The sequence below is a fragment of the Falco peregrinus genome, chromosome 5 (assembly GCF_023634155.1).
Source record: "Falco peregrinus isolate bFalPer1 chromosome 5, bFalPer1.pri, whole genome shotgun sequence".
Lineage (NCBI taxonomy): Eukaryota > Metazoa > Chordata > Aves > Falconiformes > Falconidae > Falco > Falco peregrinus.
In genome coordinates this window covers 46,666,063-46,682,595 of record NC_073725.1, presented here as the reverse complement: position 1 = coordinate 46,682,595, position 16,533 = coordinate 46,666,063, and the positions used below count along the sequence as shown (strand labels likewise).

At 39.3% G+C, this 16,533-nt stretch overlaps 1 protein-coding gene across 2 annotated transcripts in view; it reads right to left on the bottom strand.

The window, feature by feature from the left end:
- The window catches only part of ACBD5 (acyl-CoA binding domain containing 5), a 32,094-nt gene that overhangs the window by 2,318 nt on the left and 13,243 nt on the right, over positions 1-16,533 (bottom strand). For both annotated transcript variants that reach the window (XM_055803956.1, XM_055803957.1), the window contains 7 exons: positions 11,100-11,237; positions 10,133-10,333; positions 9,305-9,411; positions 7,022-7,298; positions 5,529-5,728; positions 3,871-3,921; positions 3,479-3,588 (listed from right to left, as the gene is read on the bottom strand). In XM_055803956.1, the coding sequence (XP_055659931.1) occupies positions 3,479-3,588; positions 3,871-3,921; positions 5,529-5,728; positions 7,022-7,298; positions 9,305-9,411; positions 10,133-10,333; positions 11,100-11,237 (1,084 nt within the window). The remainder of the gene's footprint in view (positions 1-3,478; positions 3,589-3,870; positions 3,922-5,528; positions 5,729-7,021; positions 7,299-9,304; positions 9,412-10,132; positions 10,334-11,099; positions 11,238-16,533) is intronic.

Genomic DNA, 16,533 nt, shown 5'->3' with positions numbered 1-16,533 from the left:
CACAGCAATGCTTAGGAGCCGATTTTCCAGTGACTCCAGAAAACACGCAGTCGGAATGTTCTAAAAGTGTCAGCTGAATCTGAAGAACTCTCAATTATTACTAAAAATATATTTCTATCTGTGATCTGGTTTTAGAGCCCCTGGGATTCGGGTTTTCAAGCTTTCTGCAGTAAAGGCTCCAATATAAGTACCCAGATGTTCACCATTAAGTTCCCCATAAATGAGTGACAGGTTAAGAGGCTCAGAAGGCTTAAACCAGGCAGAAGGCCGTGCAGCAGGGTGCTAAGGTGAGCTGAGCTATCCCTTCCCAGGGACACGAGCTAAACAAAGCTGTTGGCTACAGGCGGCCTGCCTTCCTTCCACCAGTTCCGTGGAATTTGCTCCACTGCACAAGAGTGGAGGAGTCGTGGCTCCACAGCCTCACCATGAGAAAACCTCACTCACGCGGTAGCACAGACTCCTGGTTTCTGCCCCAGTTTATGTACTTTAAAATTAAAAGTACACACATACGGTCAATATGTGTACTGTGTACAGCTGTTGCCTAAAAGCTTACACACCTTAACAGAGTACAAGCTGAAACTGGCAACAGCACAACAGAGAAAGGCTCTTGTTTTGCAATTCTGTTTTCTCTCTGAGTATACCTGATCAACTTCCTACCCGTTGCTAAAGGAGATGGAACTCCAGGTGGAAAGGTGATGCAGAAGCATAATCCTTAAATTCTGGCTATGGGTAGATTTCTTCAGAAACAAAGAACAAAGCTGAAGAACACAGAAATTTCTTTAGTTGTTTCCGTTCTTGAAGTTCTTCTCATTTTAAGACAATCCATGAATGAGTAAACAAACCAAGGACTATCTAGGGCTGCACTGTCTGTATTTCAGAGACTGATATTACCGTTAGCAGATGGTGGCACAAACCCTGGTGTCCAGAACTCAAAAAGAGTATTGACAAACTGTGAAGCCACCAGCACCATCCCAAGGCTGGAAAAAACAACCCTAAAATAAGACTCCAATTGCTCCAGCTGTTTTGTTTAAGCAACAGATTAAGAGATGACCTGATGATAGTAATAAAGCACCCACCATGGAACACACATTACAGACTCTGTTGATTAGATAAAGATCTAGGAAAATCCAATGGATGAGAGCTGCAAGACGACAAATCCAAACTAAAAATAATTTACCATTTGTTTATTCATTTAAGCTCTGAATCGTTAGAACAATATATTACAAAAATTGCTAGAAAGGGTGCTTTTCTAAAAACCGATTTCTGACTGAACCTGTGAATTGATTGAGGGTGCCAGAGGTCAGAACAGATGCTCAAAAAAGGTTTACAAGAACAGCATACTGTTCAGAGAGAGAACATGGCCATTCAAGAGCTATTAGCTAAATAACACAAAAGTTCATGGGAGCCTCACGTAAGACACTAAAAAAATTGTACTGATCTTAAAAAACTTTGTCCTTGCTGATGAAATGGCAATCTCTGTTTACCAGTGCAGGAAATAAGGAAAACGTGTAACTGCCTAAAAACCTTAGTAGCACAACCTCTAGTTGCATTAGGCAGCGCAATTAACACCAATGCTGCTAATGACAGCTCTGAGGCAGGGTAACTCCCTGGCAGAGCTGTAGCCTTTGTGGGCATTGTATCGTTTACAACACCATGGGCTGGGCCCAGGGGGTGGTGATCAGTGACAGAAGTCTAGTTGGAGGCCAGTAATTAGCAGTGCATGCGTTCAACATCTTTATTAATCACCTGGATGATGGGGCAGAGTGCACCCTCAGCAAATTTGCAGATGACATAGAACTGGGAGGAGTGGCTGATATGCCAGAGGGTGGTGCTGCCATGCAGATGGACCTCAACAGGATGGAAAAACACATTGTCAGGAACCTCAGGAAGAACAAGGGGAAGTCCAGCACCTGGGGAGGAACAAGGCCACCAGTACATACGGGGGCCTGCCCAGCTGGGAAGCAGCTTGGCAGAGAAGGACATGTGGGTCCTGGTGGACACCAAGTGGAACATGAGCCAGCAACGTGCCCTTGAAGCAAAGAAGGCCAACGGCACTGGCGAGCTGTATTATCCCTCTCAGAAGGTCGAGGGGGGTGATCCTTCCCCTCTACTCAGCCCTGGTGAGGCCACACCTGGCTGTGTCCAGTTCTGGCTATGAGAGACATGGACATACTGGAGAGAGTCCAGTGAAGGGCCATGAAGATGATAAAGGGACTGGAGCGTTTCTCCTATAAGGAGAGATGAACACTGGCACAGGCTGCCCAGAGAGGTTGTGCGAGTCTCCCTCCTCAGAGCTACTTGGAAGCCATCTGGACACAGTCCTGGACAAATGGCTCTAGGTGTCCCTGCTTGAGCAGGGGGTTTGGACCAGATGACCACCAGAAGTGCCTCCCAACCTCAACCATTCTGTGTTTTTGTGATTTACCAGGTGAGAGAAAACTATACCATAAAACTGTCAAATATCAGAAAAGCCAGAACAACTTAAGCTAATTGTAGTAAGATCCACACATATGCAGACTCTGCATACTGACAGAGAGGAAAAAATGGTATGCTAAGGTAACAAAGTCAGGTGTGAGGTTGAAGTACATGGCAACTAGAGAACACTCACTTGAGAGTTAAAAAAGGTAAGATGAGAGTACAACTGTCCTTCAGTTGAAGGAAGTCAAAGTAGAGGTTACAAAAATATCGTAGTAAGGTGCTAGCAAATGTTGAATGAGAAATAGCTGACAGATGGGACTTTGCAAAGGATTTGATAGGAAAAATTTTTCTCGTGGCATGAGGGGACTAGAGTCTAGAAGCAGTGAAAATGGCTCAAGACGATATTGGGAGTGAGAGTATCAGACAGTGTCATGAAGACACTTCCAAGCTATCCAGCCTCACCCACTTGTGTATGCTCACTGAAATTATTTATCCTGCATCACATTTCGTGGACTTAACCTAAACTGCCACATATAAAGCATACCACTTATAAAGTAAAATTAACCAATACATTCTTACGCTGAGAAACCCTTCAAAGCAAACACAACTATACAAGTCTCTTCCTAGAATTCCCAGCTAATGGAAAGCACTCCTGTTAGCTTCCAGAATTTCTTGTTGCGCATTTGGCTTGAGTTCTTGGGACTGAAACATGCACCTTCCTATCATAACCATACCCAAGGACTCTACAATCTGCCTTAGCCTGTATCTTCAGAGCTATGAGTCACTGATGCATACAATGCAACACTAAGCAAGACATGTCTTGAAACAAAGAACTCAAGGAAACAGGTTTTATCAAAGCAATTGTTATCAAGCTCCTTATTTTGATACTGACCTGATGTTCCAGATACACTGTCAAAGCCTTACTGAGAGCACACCCTTGCATTCTTCTTATGCACGAAGGCAGTACTCTATGTCCTGTCTACATAACATGATATACTACGTATGGGTTTAAACAGATGAAATACACTATATATATGCCCTACTGAATGCACATCTTTACCTTCGCTTTCTTTGAAGATACACATGTACCAACCACTGGGCAATAAATGGCCACACGACAGCAAAAGCTAAAATACCCGGAGAAATTTCAAAGGGCCACCATGATGGTTTCTAAGGAAAACAGAAAAAAATTCTAGTCAGCAATCTGTGCGCACACCCTGAACACCACATACTTCTCAATCACGTCAAATACTACCATATCAAAGCAGAAAACACTAGTAAGACCAGAAAAAAGATTATCAAATAACTTCTTCAGACACAGATTATTTTTTATCTCCTTGTCAAGAGAGAGACAATATGAAAAGCACATCCTAAGAGCTAGACATAAAATATTCATCTCATCTGCTTTCACCATTCACACTGCTTTTTACAAATAGAAAAAAAATATCTCACCTTGACAGAGGAGGCAGGCTGATAATTTGAGTGTAGTGCTGCAGATTTTGCCTTTAAATACAAACAAAAGCTGGTAAGTATAAAAAGGAAACTGCAATCAAAATTTTTCTGCTTCACAAAATGTGAATATGAAGTTTTTCACCGTGTGAAGGCTTTGCAGTCTGCATATATGACAGTTTAAGGAACAGAACCACACCCCTGCAACCCTCCTTTCACCACTCAAGTTTCCAACTTACCTCTCACGTTTCCATTACCCTTTCTAGCATTTTTATCACATCTCTGTGTGTTAAAAAATGAATCGGCATCACTTACTGGATCTCTTTACAGTTTTTCAAAGCCTCCCTGCCCAACTGGTCATTGCAACTTCCTCAACTCTGGTCCAGTCCCCGCAGGTGCAGCACAGAGCAGAAATCCCAGCAGCCTAATTTGTATGATTACATGTTTCAACCCCAGTCTATACAAAGGCAAAAAGCACTGTTTCAGTCCGCCCTTAGCTATAGCTACAGGCATGTCTAACAGCATAAAGGAATGAGAATACTCTGTTCCAAATCTTCCAGGCAATCCAGAAAATGGGAAGTACCAGAAACTTTTCAAGGCTATTCCCATACACTATTGTGGTGCTTCCACAAAAACAAAGCAGTCAGTTTTCTAGGTGTTTCTTAACTTATCTAAGTGTGACTTAGATAAAGTTCTTAGATAAAGAAGCTTCTGCTTCTTCTTAGGTAGGGGTAGCAAGCACAGCATGAACTGCTGGGGAAGAATCTTTTACTGTTTCTTCATATATTGCTCAGGCAAAAAAAAGAAGAATATCATTCTGTATTCAAACATCAGATTCTTGAATAGCTGTGATGGAGTGAGATCATGGTTTTAATAAATCCTTTTCCCTGGCTGCCTTAGATTTGGAGTATGCATCCCATAGGATACTGCTTGTACAGCTCTTTCATTCCCAGGTAGATCAAAATACATCAGTAAGTCAAACAAAAACAAACACTGGGTTGCTGGTTCAACTATACTCACAGCATATTCTATTCTCCTGAATATACAGCATTTCCATTGAAACAGAAGGAAAAAGAAACACTGCATCAATAAATATCTATACTTGCTTAAGACTTCTTTTGCCTGTCTTGTATACATGATGTGAAATTCCAAGAAAGCTGGATTACTTTGCGGAGCAAGAATGCTATGAAGAATCAGTCTTCTGCTAACTGAAAAATGAAATCAGAAGTTCTGCCTTGCAAACATTTACCAGTCTGGAAGGTTAAGATAATTTCTCACTTTGAAAATGCTTTGAGATCTACTGATCAAAAAATTATCTGGGATCACTTATTACTAACATTAACTAGGAAATCTCCACGTAGCAGCTATGTAAAGTGTATCAATAACTATGGCTAAGATTAGTCTGATCAGAAATCAGTATAATAATAAATGGTTAATATTTAGGTCAAAATGCATGTTTCTGCTCACATGTAAAAGGGTTCTGAATTGTGCTCCTGAGACTAGGTACCAGTAAGAAATTTTAAGTTGGAATAAACTACAGAATGTAACTGAAATGTCTCCGCAGTTTAAGAAAATATTGTCTGAAATCTTAATTTTAAAAAGCATAAACATATCCAAGGACATTTAATAAAAAGTAATCGAATAACTTCAGTGAATAATACCTGTGATGCTGTAACCGCCTCCAGCATATGCAGCCTCTGAAGGACATTCTGCATGTCTTCTTGCAATCGCATCAGCACTACTGCAATCTGTTCATTGAGACTACCCCTGGGTCCTCTGTCAGATCCCCAGCGCTCTCCGTCCCCTCCACTACCCATCTGACCACCTTGTGAACCATCTCCTAGAGGCTGAAGTCTATGCCCTATTTTGAGGGAGAAAAAAATAGATAGATAAACCACAGGATGGGCTACCAACTCTTACTGAAAATGTTTATTTTAACAGTTCAGCTTTCTCCCTCCCAAGCTCAGTGTGGTACTCCTAGTCATACTATGTTCAGACAGTTCAAAAGCTGGGAGGTTACTGCAACATCATTTGAGATGTTTCCCTACAGCCTCAGTGTGACAGCGTCATTCAAGGTCCTAGAAATGCATAAACATTTAGCAAAAAATTACTAATTTACATCCAGTCAAGTTCAGCAGTAAATTCTGTCCTAGCAAAAAGTAACATCTGTCTTATTATCAAGGGAAGGTGTGTTTTAAGTTTGGCACAGTTTCCAGCTGGAAAACAAAGAACACCGGAATAGACTAATGAGAAAAGATAATTCTTTGAAACCTACAATACTCCTTTAAACTATGTACAGCTAGCCTATCCTGTTTCTGCCTGCAAGCAGCAAACCTAAGTAAAACAACAAAAGAGAGAAGGGGAGAGGGTTAAACTATAATATACCCTTCACAACAGTTTGCCACATAAATGGATTTTCTTTTTAATTTTGCATCTGATTACATACAGGTGCCATACAAAAAGGCATACATATATATAAAATACTTCCTGCCTTTTTTTTTAGTACAATAATCTTTACCCTTTGTAGATCATACCACTGGCATATGGTACTACGCCTAGGTGACAGTATTAGAAGTATTAGGGAATTAAAAAGAGCGGAGATCCAACAGAAATTGAACATCTTATTACGAATCACAATAGATAGTATCAGAGTCACTCAGAAGTGTGGCTAACACTCCAATTATATAGAAAACAATGCATCACGGATACCTTTCCAAGATGTTCCATGGTTTCAAGTAAAGACACCATAGAGATATAAATGCATATGCATTTAAAAATAAGTATGTAACTTGTAAAGAAACTCTTCTTATGCACAGACAGCTTTTGAAGATTAAATTTCTAAACAGACAGGTGCCATGAACAGCAGCTGGAGTTTAAGGGAAGCCAAAACAGAAGAAGCCAACGTGCTTATACAAGATCTCTATAGCACAAGAAAATCCTTTTGTAATACGTACTATGAATGAAATAAATACTCTGAAGACACAACTGATTGCTACCCACTGTAATTAGGATTTTGTTATCTTTTTTATTGTGAATGACAGAAGCACTATACAGCATGACCACCTTACTGGAGAATGTTGACAAGTACTTCTCCAGCACCAGTGACTTTTGGCAGTCAGGAGAGTGGGGAACACAAAAGCAGCATGCACAGTACCTCTCCCTCTTCTGACACCGTAGAAATCTGCTTTTTCTCCACTTTTCTTCTCCTTGTGAGGGCCCCCATTACTGGCTTTGCCATCTTCTCCTCCACACTTGACTTCGCCCTGTTCTTGAGCTGGCCCCTCTACAGTATTTCCAGGTTGGAGATTCCCATAAGTCATGCAAGCACGCCTTGGAAAATCCATATTTTCTAACAGAAGACTGTGATCTACATCCAAGAAATGGGATGAATGCTTTAAAGATCCTTTAGCTGATGTGATGATCTCCAAGGGCTACAAATTAACATTAGCAAGTAATTAAATTCTGTAAAATATGACAGTTAACAAAAAAAAAAGGAAGACGCATCATCTCGAGTTTCACTTTAGTTTGCCCAGAATTAAGACTTTTCTTTTAACAGGAGCAGTTGTTGTCCAGTAGAACATGCCTACTATTGCCTAAATGTCCTTCTCAGACTGAAAATGTGTTTGAGGCAAATATTCTCAAAACAGTGACACCACTTGGAATCACTGTAGACACTTCCAACATACAGTAATACTCAGTAATTACTAAAATAGAACGTTAAGATCTGAAAATCTTCAGTTTTCCCTTGTAAAACTGGCTTTGCTTCCTAAACAGTTAGGATATCAAGTAGTATCCTAACTCGCATTTGTGAGCCATGCTTTCAAAAGTCACATGCTATCAGCAACCTTGAGTAGGCAGTGGTTACACTTACAGTAAAGGGATCACATTGCATCACATCAACTTGTTCCAAAAAGCTCGGCTGCACCCTGTACCTCTCACCAAACAAAAAAAAGGCACAGTATTCCATCATATTCTTACTCAAAATTGGTGGTACTGTAGGAAGATATTAAAAATGGATGAGATATGCATTGATCAGGTCACAATTACATGCTCTGCCAACAGGACTGCCTTAAGATGGTACAAGGAACCCTTTGTTCAGGGCAAGGACAAGCACTGCACAAGTATACGCTGAAGCAGACTGGAGACCTCAGCTAGCTGAAAAATAACTCCACGAAAAAGCCAAAATAACCAAAAGGGGGGCAATGAAATGTAATCTTCTGCCAAAATCCTGTTTGTGAAACAGCAGTTCATAAACCTATATCATCAGAATTGAAGGACAGAGTGTTTGCTACATATTTTCCAATACAAAGCTGTATTTAATTCTTTAAATGAACCTCTTCAGTCTGAATTGATCCAACTGTTGTTCCACTTGTATATTTATTTACATATACCTGAACATTTGTTATTTTGTTCAAAACTAGAACTTTTCTCATGCAGGTTGAGAAACTCTTTAACAAATTATCCACCCACCTAAATTAAAGAATCTCAAACAAGCTTGAACAATACTCAATAAGATGATTGGGAAACCACTTAGGTAAGAGTACTTGCAGCACTTCTACCAAATCACCTTTCCCAACACACTTCATTACGCAGTAGATTTTTGATTTGCTAAATGGAATTCTCTAGATCCTCAAGAAACAGCTAGACAAGAGAATGATGCAGTATTAGAGTGCTTACTGGTCTTTCTGATCCCATGCATCATTCATATATTCCTCCCCAGAATCAGGAAACTAGGTGAGTACAATCTGCAAGTCCACACTTAAACTGGACCTCTGAAGGAGGTCCAAGCCAGTAAGCCAACTAAGATTGCAGTTCACACAATAAGCAGGAGCACAAATTCAGTCAAAACTAAGCCAGCATAGTTGGTGCCCACCTTTTACATGAAAGTCAGACACAAATGTTATGGCTAAAGAGAGTACAAGAGAATCCAGAAATCATTGTCATCTCCCACTTCTTTAGACCTAAGCCACTTTCAGGCATTGGACTACAGGCCACCTGCTAAAGCTTACTCTCTATTTATTCTAAGAAACAAATGCAGGATTCATCAGGCCAGAAAAAGAACATGCAAAAACTTCAGTGTGGCAAAGACACCCATTGCTTCTTAAGAGGAGTTGGATCCAGATGGATTCTGGTCCCTATATATGTTACGAGACCCTAAATTAATCTGTGGTCACAGCCCTTAGTTTCTTTGTACTGCTGTTTTCAGTACCTTCCCCTCACAAATTCTCTGAGGGCAAAAATTTCAAGGCTTTTAGATCAGTAGCAATCAAGTTGTAAAAGACTGACAATAAAAAAATCAAAAAAACTATAGTCCAAACAGGAGGAAGGCACACAAATTACTTCACCTCTGTGTGTCCAGGTTCACCTGATAGATAGGAACCTATTTAAAAGCAAGCATACCAGTTTCAAAATACACCTAGGAATACTAAGACCCTACCTCTTCTAGTCCAAGTTGCTCCATAGAGTCACAATAAACTTCACTGTCTGAATCACTGGTTAAGTGCTGAGCTGCTGAGACCTCTTCAGTATTCTCTTCATTTGCACCTGTACGGAAAGGAGATATGCACAGGTTTCGTAAATGTGAACCTATCCTGTCAAAGAGTAAAGCAAGGAGTTAAAAAGTCTACATGAGCTTCAACTTATGCCCCTTTTATTTACAACTGTCATCCTAAAGTTAGATCCTGAATGAAGAGGTAACACAGGAATTATATAAAACTTTTACTAATGGGAAAACTATACCTCATATTGGCATTTCTGCATTAGAAGTTGATAATTTTAATTCTACCTTGTTCATTCCACTCTCCTTCCCAAGCTCAGTACAAAGCAGTTTTGCCTAAAACTACCTGTTAGTTTTAAAATTATATCTTTAGACATCAGTTTCAATAAACTGGCACTTACAGTATGTTCAGCCTTTGAGAATGACAAATAAGATACTAGTCATTTTCATTTCACTACAAAATAGCTGTCAAAGGCAAACAGTATTTGCATAGGTAGCATAATGATTTTAAAACAATTGCACTTCTGTGATTTTGCGCTTCTTTGTCTCCTAATTCAATCTCTCTCTTTCTCGTAGGACCTCCTACGAAGACTTATTTTAAACTTATTTAAAGACTCATTTGATGTTTTATTTTGGAGTATTCTTTCTTCAGGTTTCTACAGCTGGAAGACACCATTGCTAGTCTCTGAACCCCAGGATTAAGCTTTCAAGAAAATTTTTCCATTAAAAACATGTGCAACTGAAAACATGGTCTTGCAAGGACAATACCTTGGTGAGCACTGTTATTAGCTATTTCTAGGCTTGGCTCTGTTTTCTTTATTTCTTCCTCCTGGTTCAAGCCATTCAGGGCAGATTTGGTCTGGAGGACGTTCTGCATATCTGGGATGAAGCTGTCCTTGTAACAGCCGTTAGAGACAATACTTTCCAAATCCTTAGCAGCTGCAGATTCTGGTTTCACATTCTTATAGTCTGTAAAAGAACAAGGAAACCTTGCAAATAGAAAGCTATGCACCTAATAGCTTGCAATACATTTCTCCAAGTAGTTAACTTCCTAATGGATTGTATGTATAATGTATCTGCAGAACAAAATATGTAAGTGCTCCTAGATTCACAGTCACAGGGATTGTTCTGTTCTTGTAAAAAGTGTAAATATAAAATTTAATTTGCATAAAGAGCAGATGATCTTTAAAATGTAAGTAAGCAGATCCAAAGTTGATGTCTTTGATAAACTGAATAATAATCCTAACGTCCTTGGAGGAAAAAAAACTATACAATTCTAAATATGTAATTTCATTTGGTTTTTACTTGATGCTGGTATTTCTCAAAACTCTTTATGTACCCCCTAAATGAATCTCAGTGAAAGTTCTGATTTATTTTGTTTGAAGGAAAAAATAAAAAGTGATTTTCAATTCTACTCTTACAGCCCATGTAGCCATTCACAGCTCTTACAAACAGTACAGGCAACAAAATCCAGAACAATTCAGACTTTTAGCTAAACTACTGACAGAACTTTCTAGCTGAGTCAGAAATTGTACGGCACAGCTCACAAATCTGTACTAGTTCTAAGTCTTAAAACCCAACTTGAGACACTGCCATTTTCACACATACATCCACATGTATTTCCACCTAATTCTCCTGAAGAAGGACAGCATTCATGATCCTTTCTGATTTCCTGCCACTTAGGTATTTAAGAATAATTTTGGAAGAGATAATGGTCCAAGTGCAGAAAACATACCCTTTCCATTTAGCTGCAGTTCTTTTTCTTCCTCTTCACGAAGCCCTTCCTCTTCTGATTCTGCTCCACTATCACTACTTTCAGCTTTTCCATTCACAGCCTTTATATTTGAAGTGGAATTCATAACATTGCTAAGGTCTAAGAAAAAGTTCAAAGAGGAAAAAAAAGATGTAATTTAAAAGAAACAAACATACAGCCCTCCCCCCAATCCCTTCAACTATTACTCGTAGGTCTACAAAAGTATTTCCGTATTAGAAGATGTACCAAATAATGCCAGCTTCATTTCTGTAAGCTCTTCCTTAATTGGTTTAATGTTTCTCTTGTAGATCACCAGAGTGCCTGACTACCGATGTGGAGATTCTCAATGATTCTGAGGAAGCCTCCTGCAAAGAGACAGCTGGCCAATTTCACTACCGAGTCTCAGACCAAGCCTATTACCCACACTTATGGTACAGCTGTAGTAACGTTTAGCTAGGACCAATGTGGCCATGCTCTTTTAAACCCAAAAGGTAATGTTTTTATAGAAGTTCCCTTTTGAGCTGAAATACTTCAAAATTGCTCTCAATTCAAAGCCAGATTTTGAAACATTCTATTCAATTATGTGGGCAACAGGATTCCAAAGAAGGTAAGCATAATACCCCATGCATCTTCTCCTGCAGCAATTTAAGCAGATGCAAAATGCGGTAAGACCCAAGTTTATACAGGTCTTTATCTTAGCAAAGGGCACATGGAAATAAATTCTCTGATTTCAGTGAAAAAGATGATGAAATAAATACACTGAGCATCTGTTTGCATGACTAATTACATAAATATTTTAAAAGCCAAATCTTTAATTAGACGAAGTAACTGCTAAATCCTTGTTTTCCGAATCTTTGATTACTCCAAGGATGACAAACAATTTACTCTGACTGTATAAAGAATCGCAAGGTAAAGATTCTTTAAAAATGTGGGGGATTTAAGGGACAATTCTACCACCTCCTGTAAAAAAGATCCTGATGATCGTTTCAGCCTCCTAAGTTATGACAGAGTGATTAAGGTACAAAGAGGGGACAGTTTGTGCGAGACACTTGCACAGCTTACATGTTGACTCCAGGGCTGAATTCTGTTTTCTCACCACAGCATTCCATCTGCATAATTTCTACATTCCCTTGTCATATCCTTGAAAGATTAATTCTTATGTTTAGGCTTAACATTAAACAACAAAATAATATCCAATTACACTGGAGCTGCCAAACCAGCTCCACTACTTTCTTTACTGCATGGTAGTTTAGAGCTAAGGGTTTTCTGCTTTAATTGTGCAATGAAGGGCCTTCCCGCATTCTTCTAGTTTCAAAGCTTATCCATAGTGCTTAAAAAAAAAAAAAAAAAAAGGCAAAATAACATAAGCTCTTGAATAGAAATAATATGCTAAATATCCTGTTCACCTTAAGTTTTAATGCAAGGTAAGGTTTCTATGGGCACCCTACATCACTGTTTTGGGCAGATTTAATCCAACTTTTATCTGAAGATTTTAAAAAACACTTCTTTATTGTAAAAATCAAAGTGGCAAAGCTATTGTCTGTCTTGCAGATGACAAGAATATAAGCAAGCCTATGCTCATTTTCTCCTCACTGAAAAACACTTCTTACTTGCAAGGAAATTTGTTTCACAAAAGAAAAATCCCAACATGTTTCCAGTTTATTTCTCATAAGCACGTTTCATTTATCGGAAACCTAATTCTCAAGACTTTTTTCTGAGAATCAGAAGCACGAGGAGGTCAAGGTAGCAGTTAAGTCCTCACAACACATGCATTAAGCACAGCCACAGCTCCCTGGGCACAGTAAGGCAGGCATCACCCCTCCCTTTGAAACAAAAAGGGAGCGGGGGCACAATCATCCATGTGTCCTACCCAGTCGTGGGAGTAAACAGGAAAGACCAGACTAGGAGGAACATTTAGCTGTGAAGTAAGGCGAATTAAAACTGTAAAACTCACGCTACCAAAGATATTGTAAAGAGCCCCAGCTATATCATAAGCTTTTTTTTCTTAAGATGTACTTTTTTCCTTTTTGAAGGGAAGGTTTTTGAACATTCAAGCATGTTCTCTCTTCACTTAATTTCAGTAAGGAAATCATTCATTTGGGGAACTTCCAAGTGATACATCACATACATTTAAATAGGTGAAACTGGAAGAAAGTATCAGCAGTAACAGATTCACGGTATCATGTCATGGAACACCCAAATAACTGAAATCCATCAGGATCGTATTTCTTCCACAGTCACTCTTAGCAGCAATGCTCCTAAAGACCGTGAAGAGGCATCGCTGACAGAGCCTGCAGAACACAGCATGGTACACAGTTCTGGCCACTTGAAATACCACGCTCTGTTGCGTACTGTTCCTCAGAACCCTTACACTGCTATCCTCATCACATCCATCCCCAATTACTTTTACTACATCGTAAAAACCACGGTTTGCTGCCATCCTCCTTTTTACTCCAAGCATCTGCCAAGAAAGCAGCAGTAATGAATAATACTGGAGGTGACAGGGTTAAAGACTAAACAGAGCCAACTAGTAGTGACTTCTACAGTCCCTGCTGACAGGTTAATAGCTACTTCTTGAGGCATGTATCTTCTAATACAAATGATACAAGTCAAGCAAGCTTTTAAAACTTTATATGCCTTGTGCTAATCCCAGCCATCCATCCACCCCTTTATTCTTGTTTACCCACTTCAACTGCAGGCAAAAGGTTAGCAGCTTTTTCTGCTGCCCCGGTTTAGATACTTAAGAGAATCCCTCTTGGTTTATTATTTTCATCTCACTGCCTACAACACTGAACCGTGACATTTGTGAGAGTTTTCTAAATCAAAGCTGTATGCTCTGTAGCCATACAAGGAGTTATGTTCTATAAAAGCCTGGACCGTTTGGGTTTTTGGTGGGTTTGGGTTTGGGTTTTTTTGTTCGGGTTTGGTTTTTTTTAATGCTATATAGTAAGAGCTGTGTAATACTAACAACATGCAAACAGAAGGAAGAAGGATTTAACAAAAGAAAACGCCAAGAAAGAAAGGGTGTGAAGAACAGACACACAGCCTCTCTACAAGCTTTCACTAGATGTTAATTTTCTCATTTCAGCTTTATTAAGAGATTTCCTAAGAGAAATTCTAAAAACATTACTTTAAAGGCAGCACTACAATTCTTCTCAATGACCTATATAGCAGGGACAAGTTTCTCAAAAATATGTATTTGATTTCTAACTCCCCACATATTTCAAGGCAATTTTTGTTACCCAGATAGCAGTTAGAAGCTATTTAATACCTCTGTGGGTCTGCCCCAGCTCGAGAGTAATTTTACAAATAAAACCTAGCTTAGCAGGTTTTTCTCAAATGCCTTGTATTTCTGGTTTTCTGAACAGGCACGTATTTCTTATACAAAATTAGCATGCACTGCTGGAGCTGTACTGATGGTTGAGTTAGCACAACACAGCATCCTCCACAAGTCCTACAGCCTTTTACATTCTTTGCAAATACCAGCAATCATGAGACAGTCTACAACAGCAGGTGAAACGCATCATAAAACATTTAACTAGCTGTGAACACCCTTATTTAATAAAAATTATGTGCTTTTGTAAAATTCCATGACTTAATTATTATCTACTCAATAGCAGTAAAATCTTGGCCACTAAAAGATCATTTCCATGACCTACATTTTATATAAAGTCTCAGAGAGTCATATACACTATACAAAATTGGTTTGATCAAGTAACTACAATTCTTCTCTTGCCATCATAACCTGATGCTTCCTGCTTGTTATGGATCCAAGCAGGCTCCCTGCTTCAATTCCAAGTTTATGCAACCATGTTCTGCCATTTCCAATACACTTGGTTATACAAATCTCTACCTCCTTTTTAAAAAGGGTGTATCCAAAATACTGCAAGGAGCGAATGCAGTAAGAAAGGAGAGGTACATTCAAGCATCTGGGAGCAATAAGCTCTTCAGCTAGAAGAACAAGAGTTCCTATACCCTCATTTCCTTCCATTCTTTTTAATAAAGCACACTACAACGAAAATTTCCAGGGCCCCTGCCTGCTCTGTAAGATCTGTTCTACAGTACTCAAGCTGCCATCACAAATAAAAAGAGATTTTAGAAGGGTCTGTCAACAATAGAGACATAAAAATACAAAATTCCTTAACTACCTCTGTTTCACCACTTTTAATTTTAAGTGCATTAAGTGTAAGCTCCCCGAAAAATGTATTCCCTAAGTACGCAGGTTGTGGCAGCCAGATCTTCCTCTATACAGTTTTCCTTTTTTGTTGTTTAGTCTTCCTAAGCTTTACTGTAACAGAAAAAGAAGCCACTCAGTTTTAATTTTAATATATTCCAAAACACTACAGTCTTATTTTGCCAGCATTCCTATCACTGCTTATATGTTTTTCAGCTGTACACTTGAAGAGATGCCACTGTATTTCATGAAACAATTTAGTCAACAATATGAACGTCTTTATTTAACGTTTATAAACACCAAAACAATAGTTTGTGGATAAGAACAAATACAGATAAATAGCAGCTTCTCAGAGATTTATATTAACTTGCAAATACGGTATTTAGGATTACTGACAAGCCATCCTGGACCTTTACACTTTTCAATATCTACGGAGTTTCTCATCTCCATCCATACCATCTCCAACCAACACCTGTTCCCTCACATTTTCAGAGTACGTTCCATGTAAGTATACACCAAGGTTTCAGTTGACTTAAGATCTCCCTCCTCCCTGATGCTCCTGAGCCTTCTGCCAGCAGAGACAATCTGCCTGGGATTTCCTGAAAGCAAGCAGCCCAGGGAGAACAGCAGCTGCCCCACTGGCATTCCCAGCACTGGCAGGTAGTTCCACGAAGGCCACCAGACATCCAGAGTACAGGGCCACCAAGCACATGCTGCTCAGTTACACGGTGCACATGCAGTAAGACCAATGAATCTAGGCTGTGCCAACTTACTGTCAACACCTTAGCCAACAATCATGTGCAAGAACAAACACAAAGAATACCTGCTTCTTAGATATTTACAGTAACTTGCAAGAATAGTAAGATCATTCCAGGATCCATTATGTCCCCAGGTTTGGCACTACTTCCCTCTGGGAGAATGAGCAGGACTTGCTAGGCTCTCTTCTGTGCGGAAGAGATAGTGTCAACATCTGGAACTTTTACTTTGTGTGGCAAGTAGAGAGGAGCATTACACTCTCAGTTTTGTCCCAGAAAACAGAAAACACAAACGTAGTGAACTCAGAACCCCATAAAGAAAAATGAGTTACACTTGAAAGCAACAGAAAACCATATTGCTGAGTCGCTTTTAGTCCAGAAACTCTGATCTACAATATTGTAGCCTGGATAAAAAATTGTTTTGTCCTGTACAAGAAAAAAAAAAAAACCACCAGGAAATGACATTAAGATTATATTCTCCTGCTAC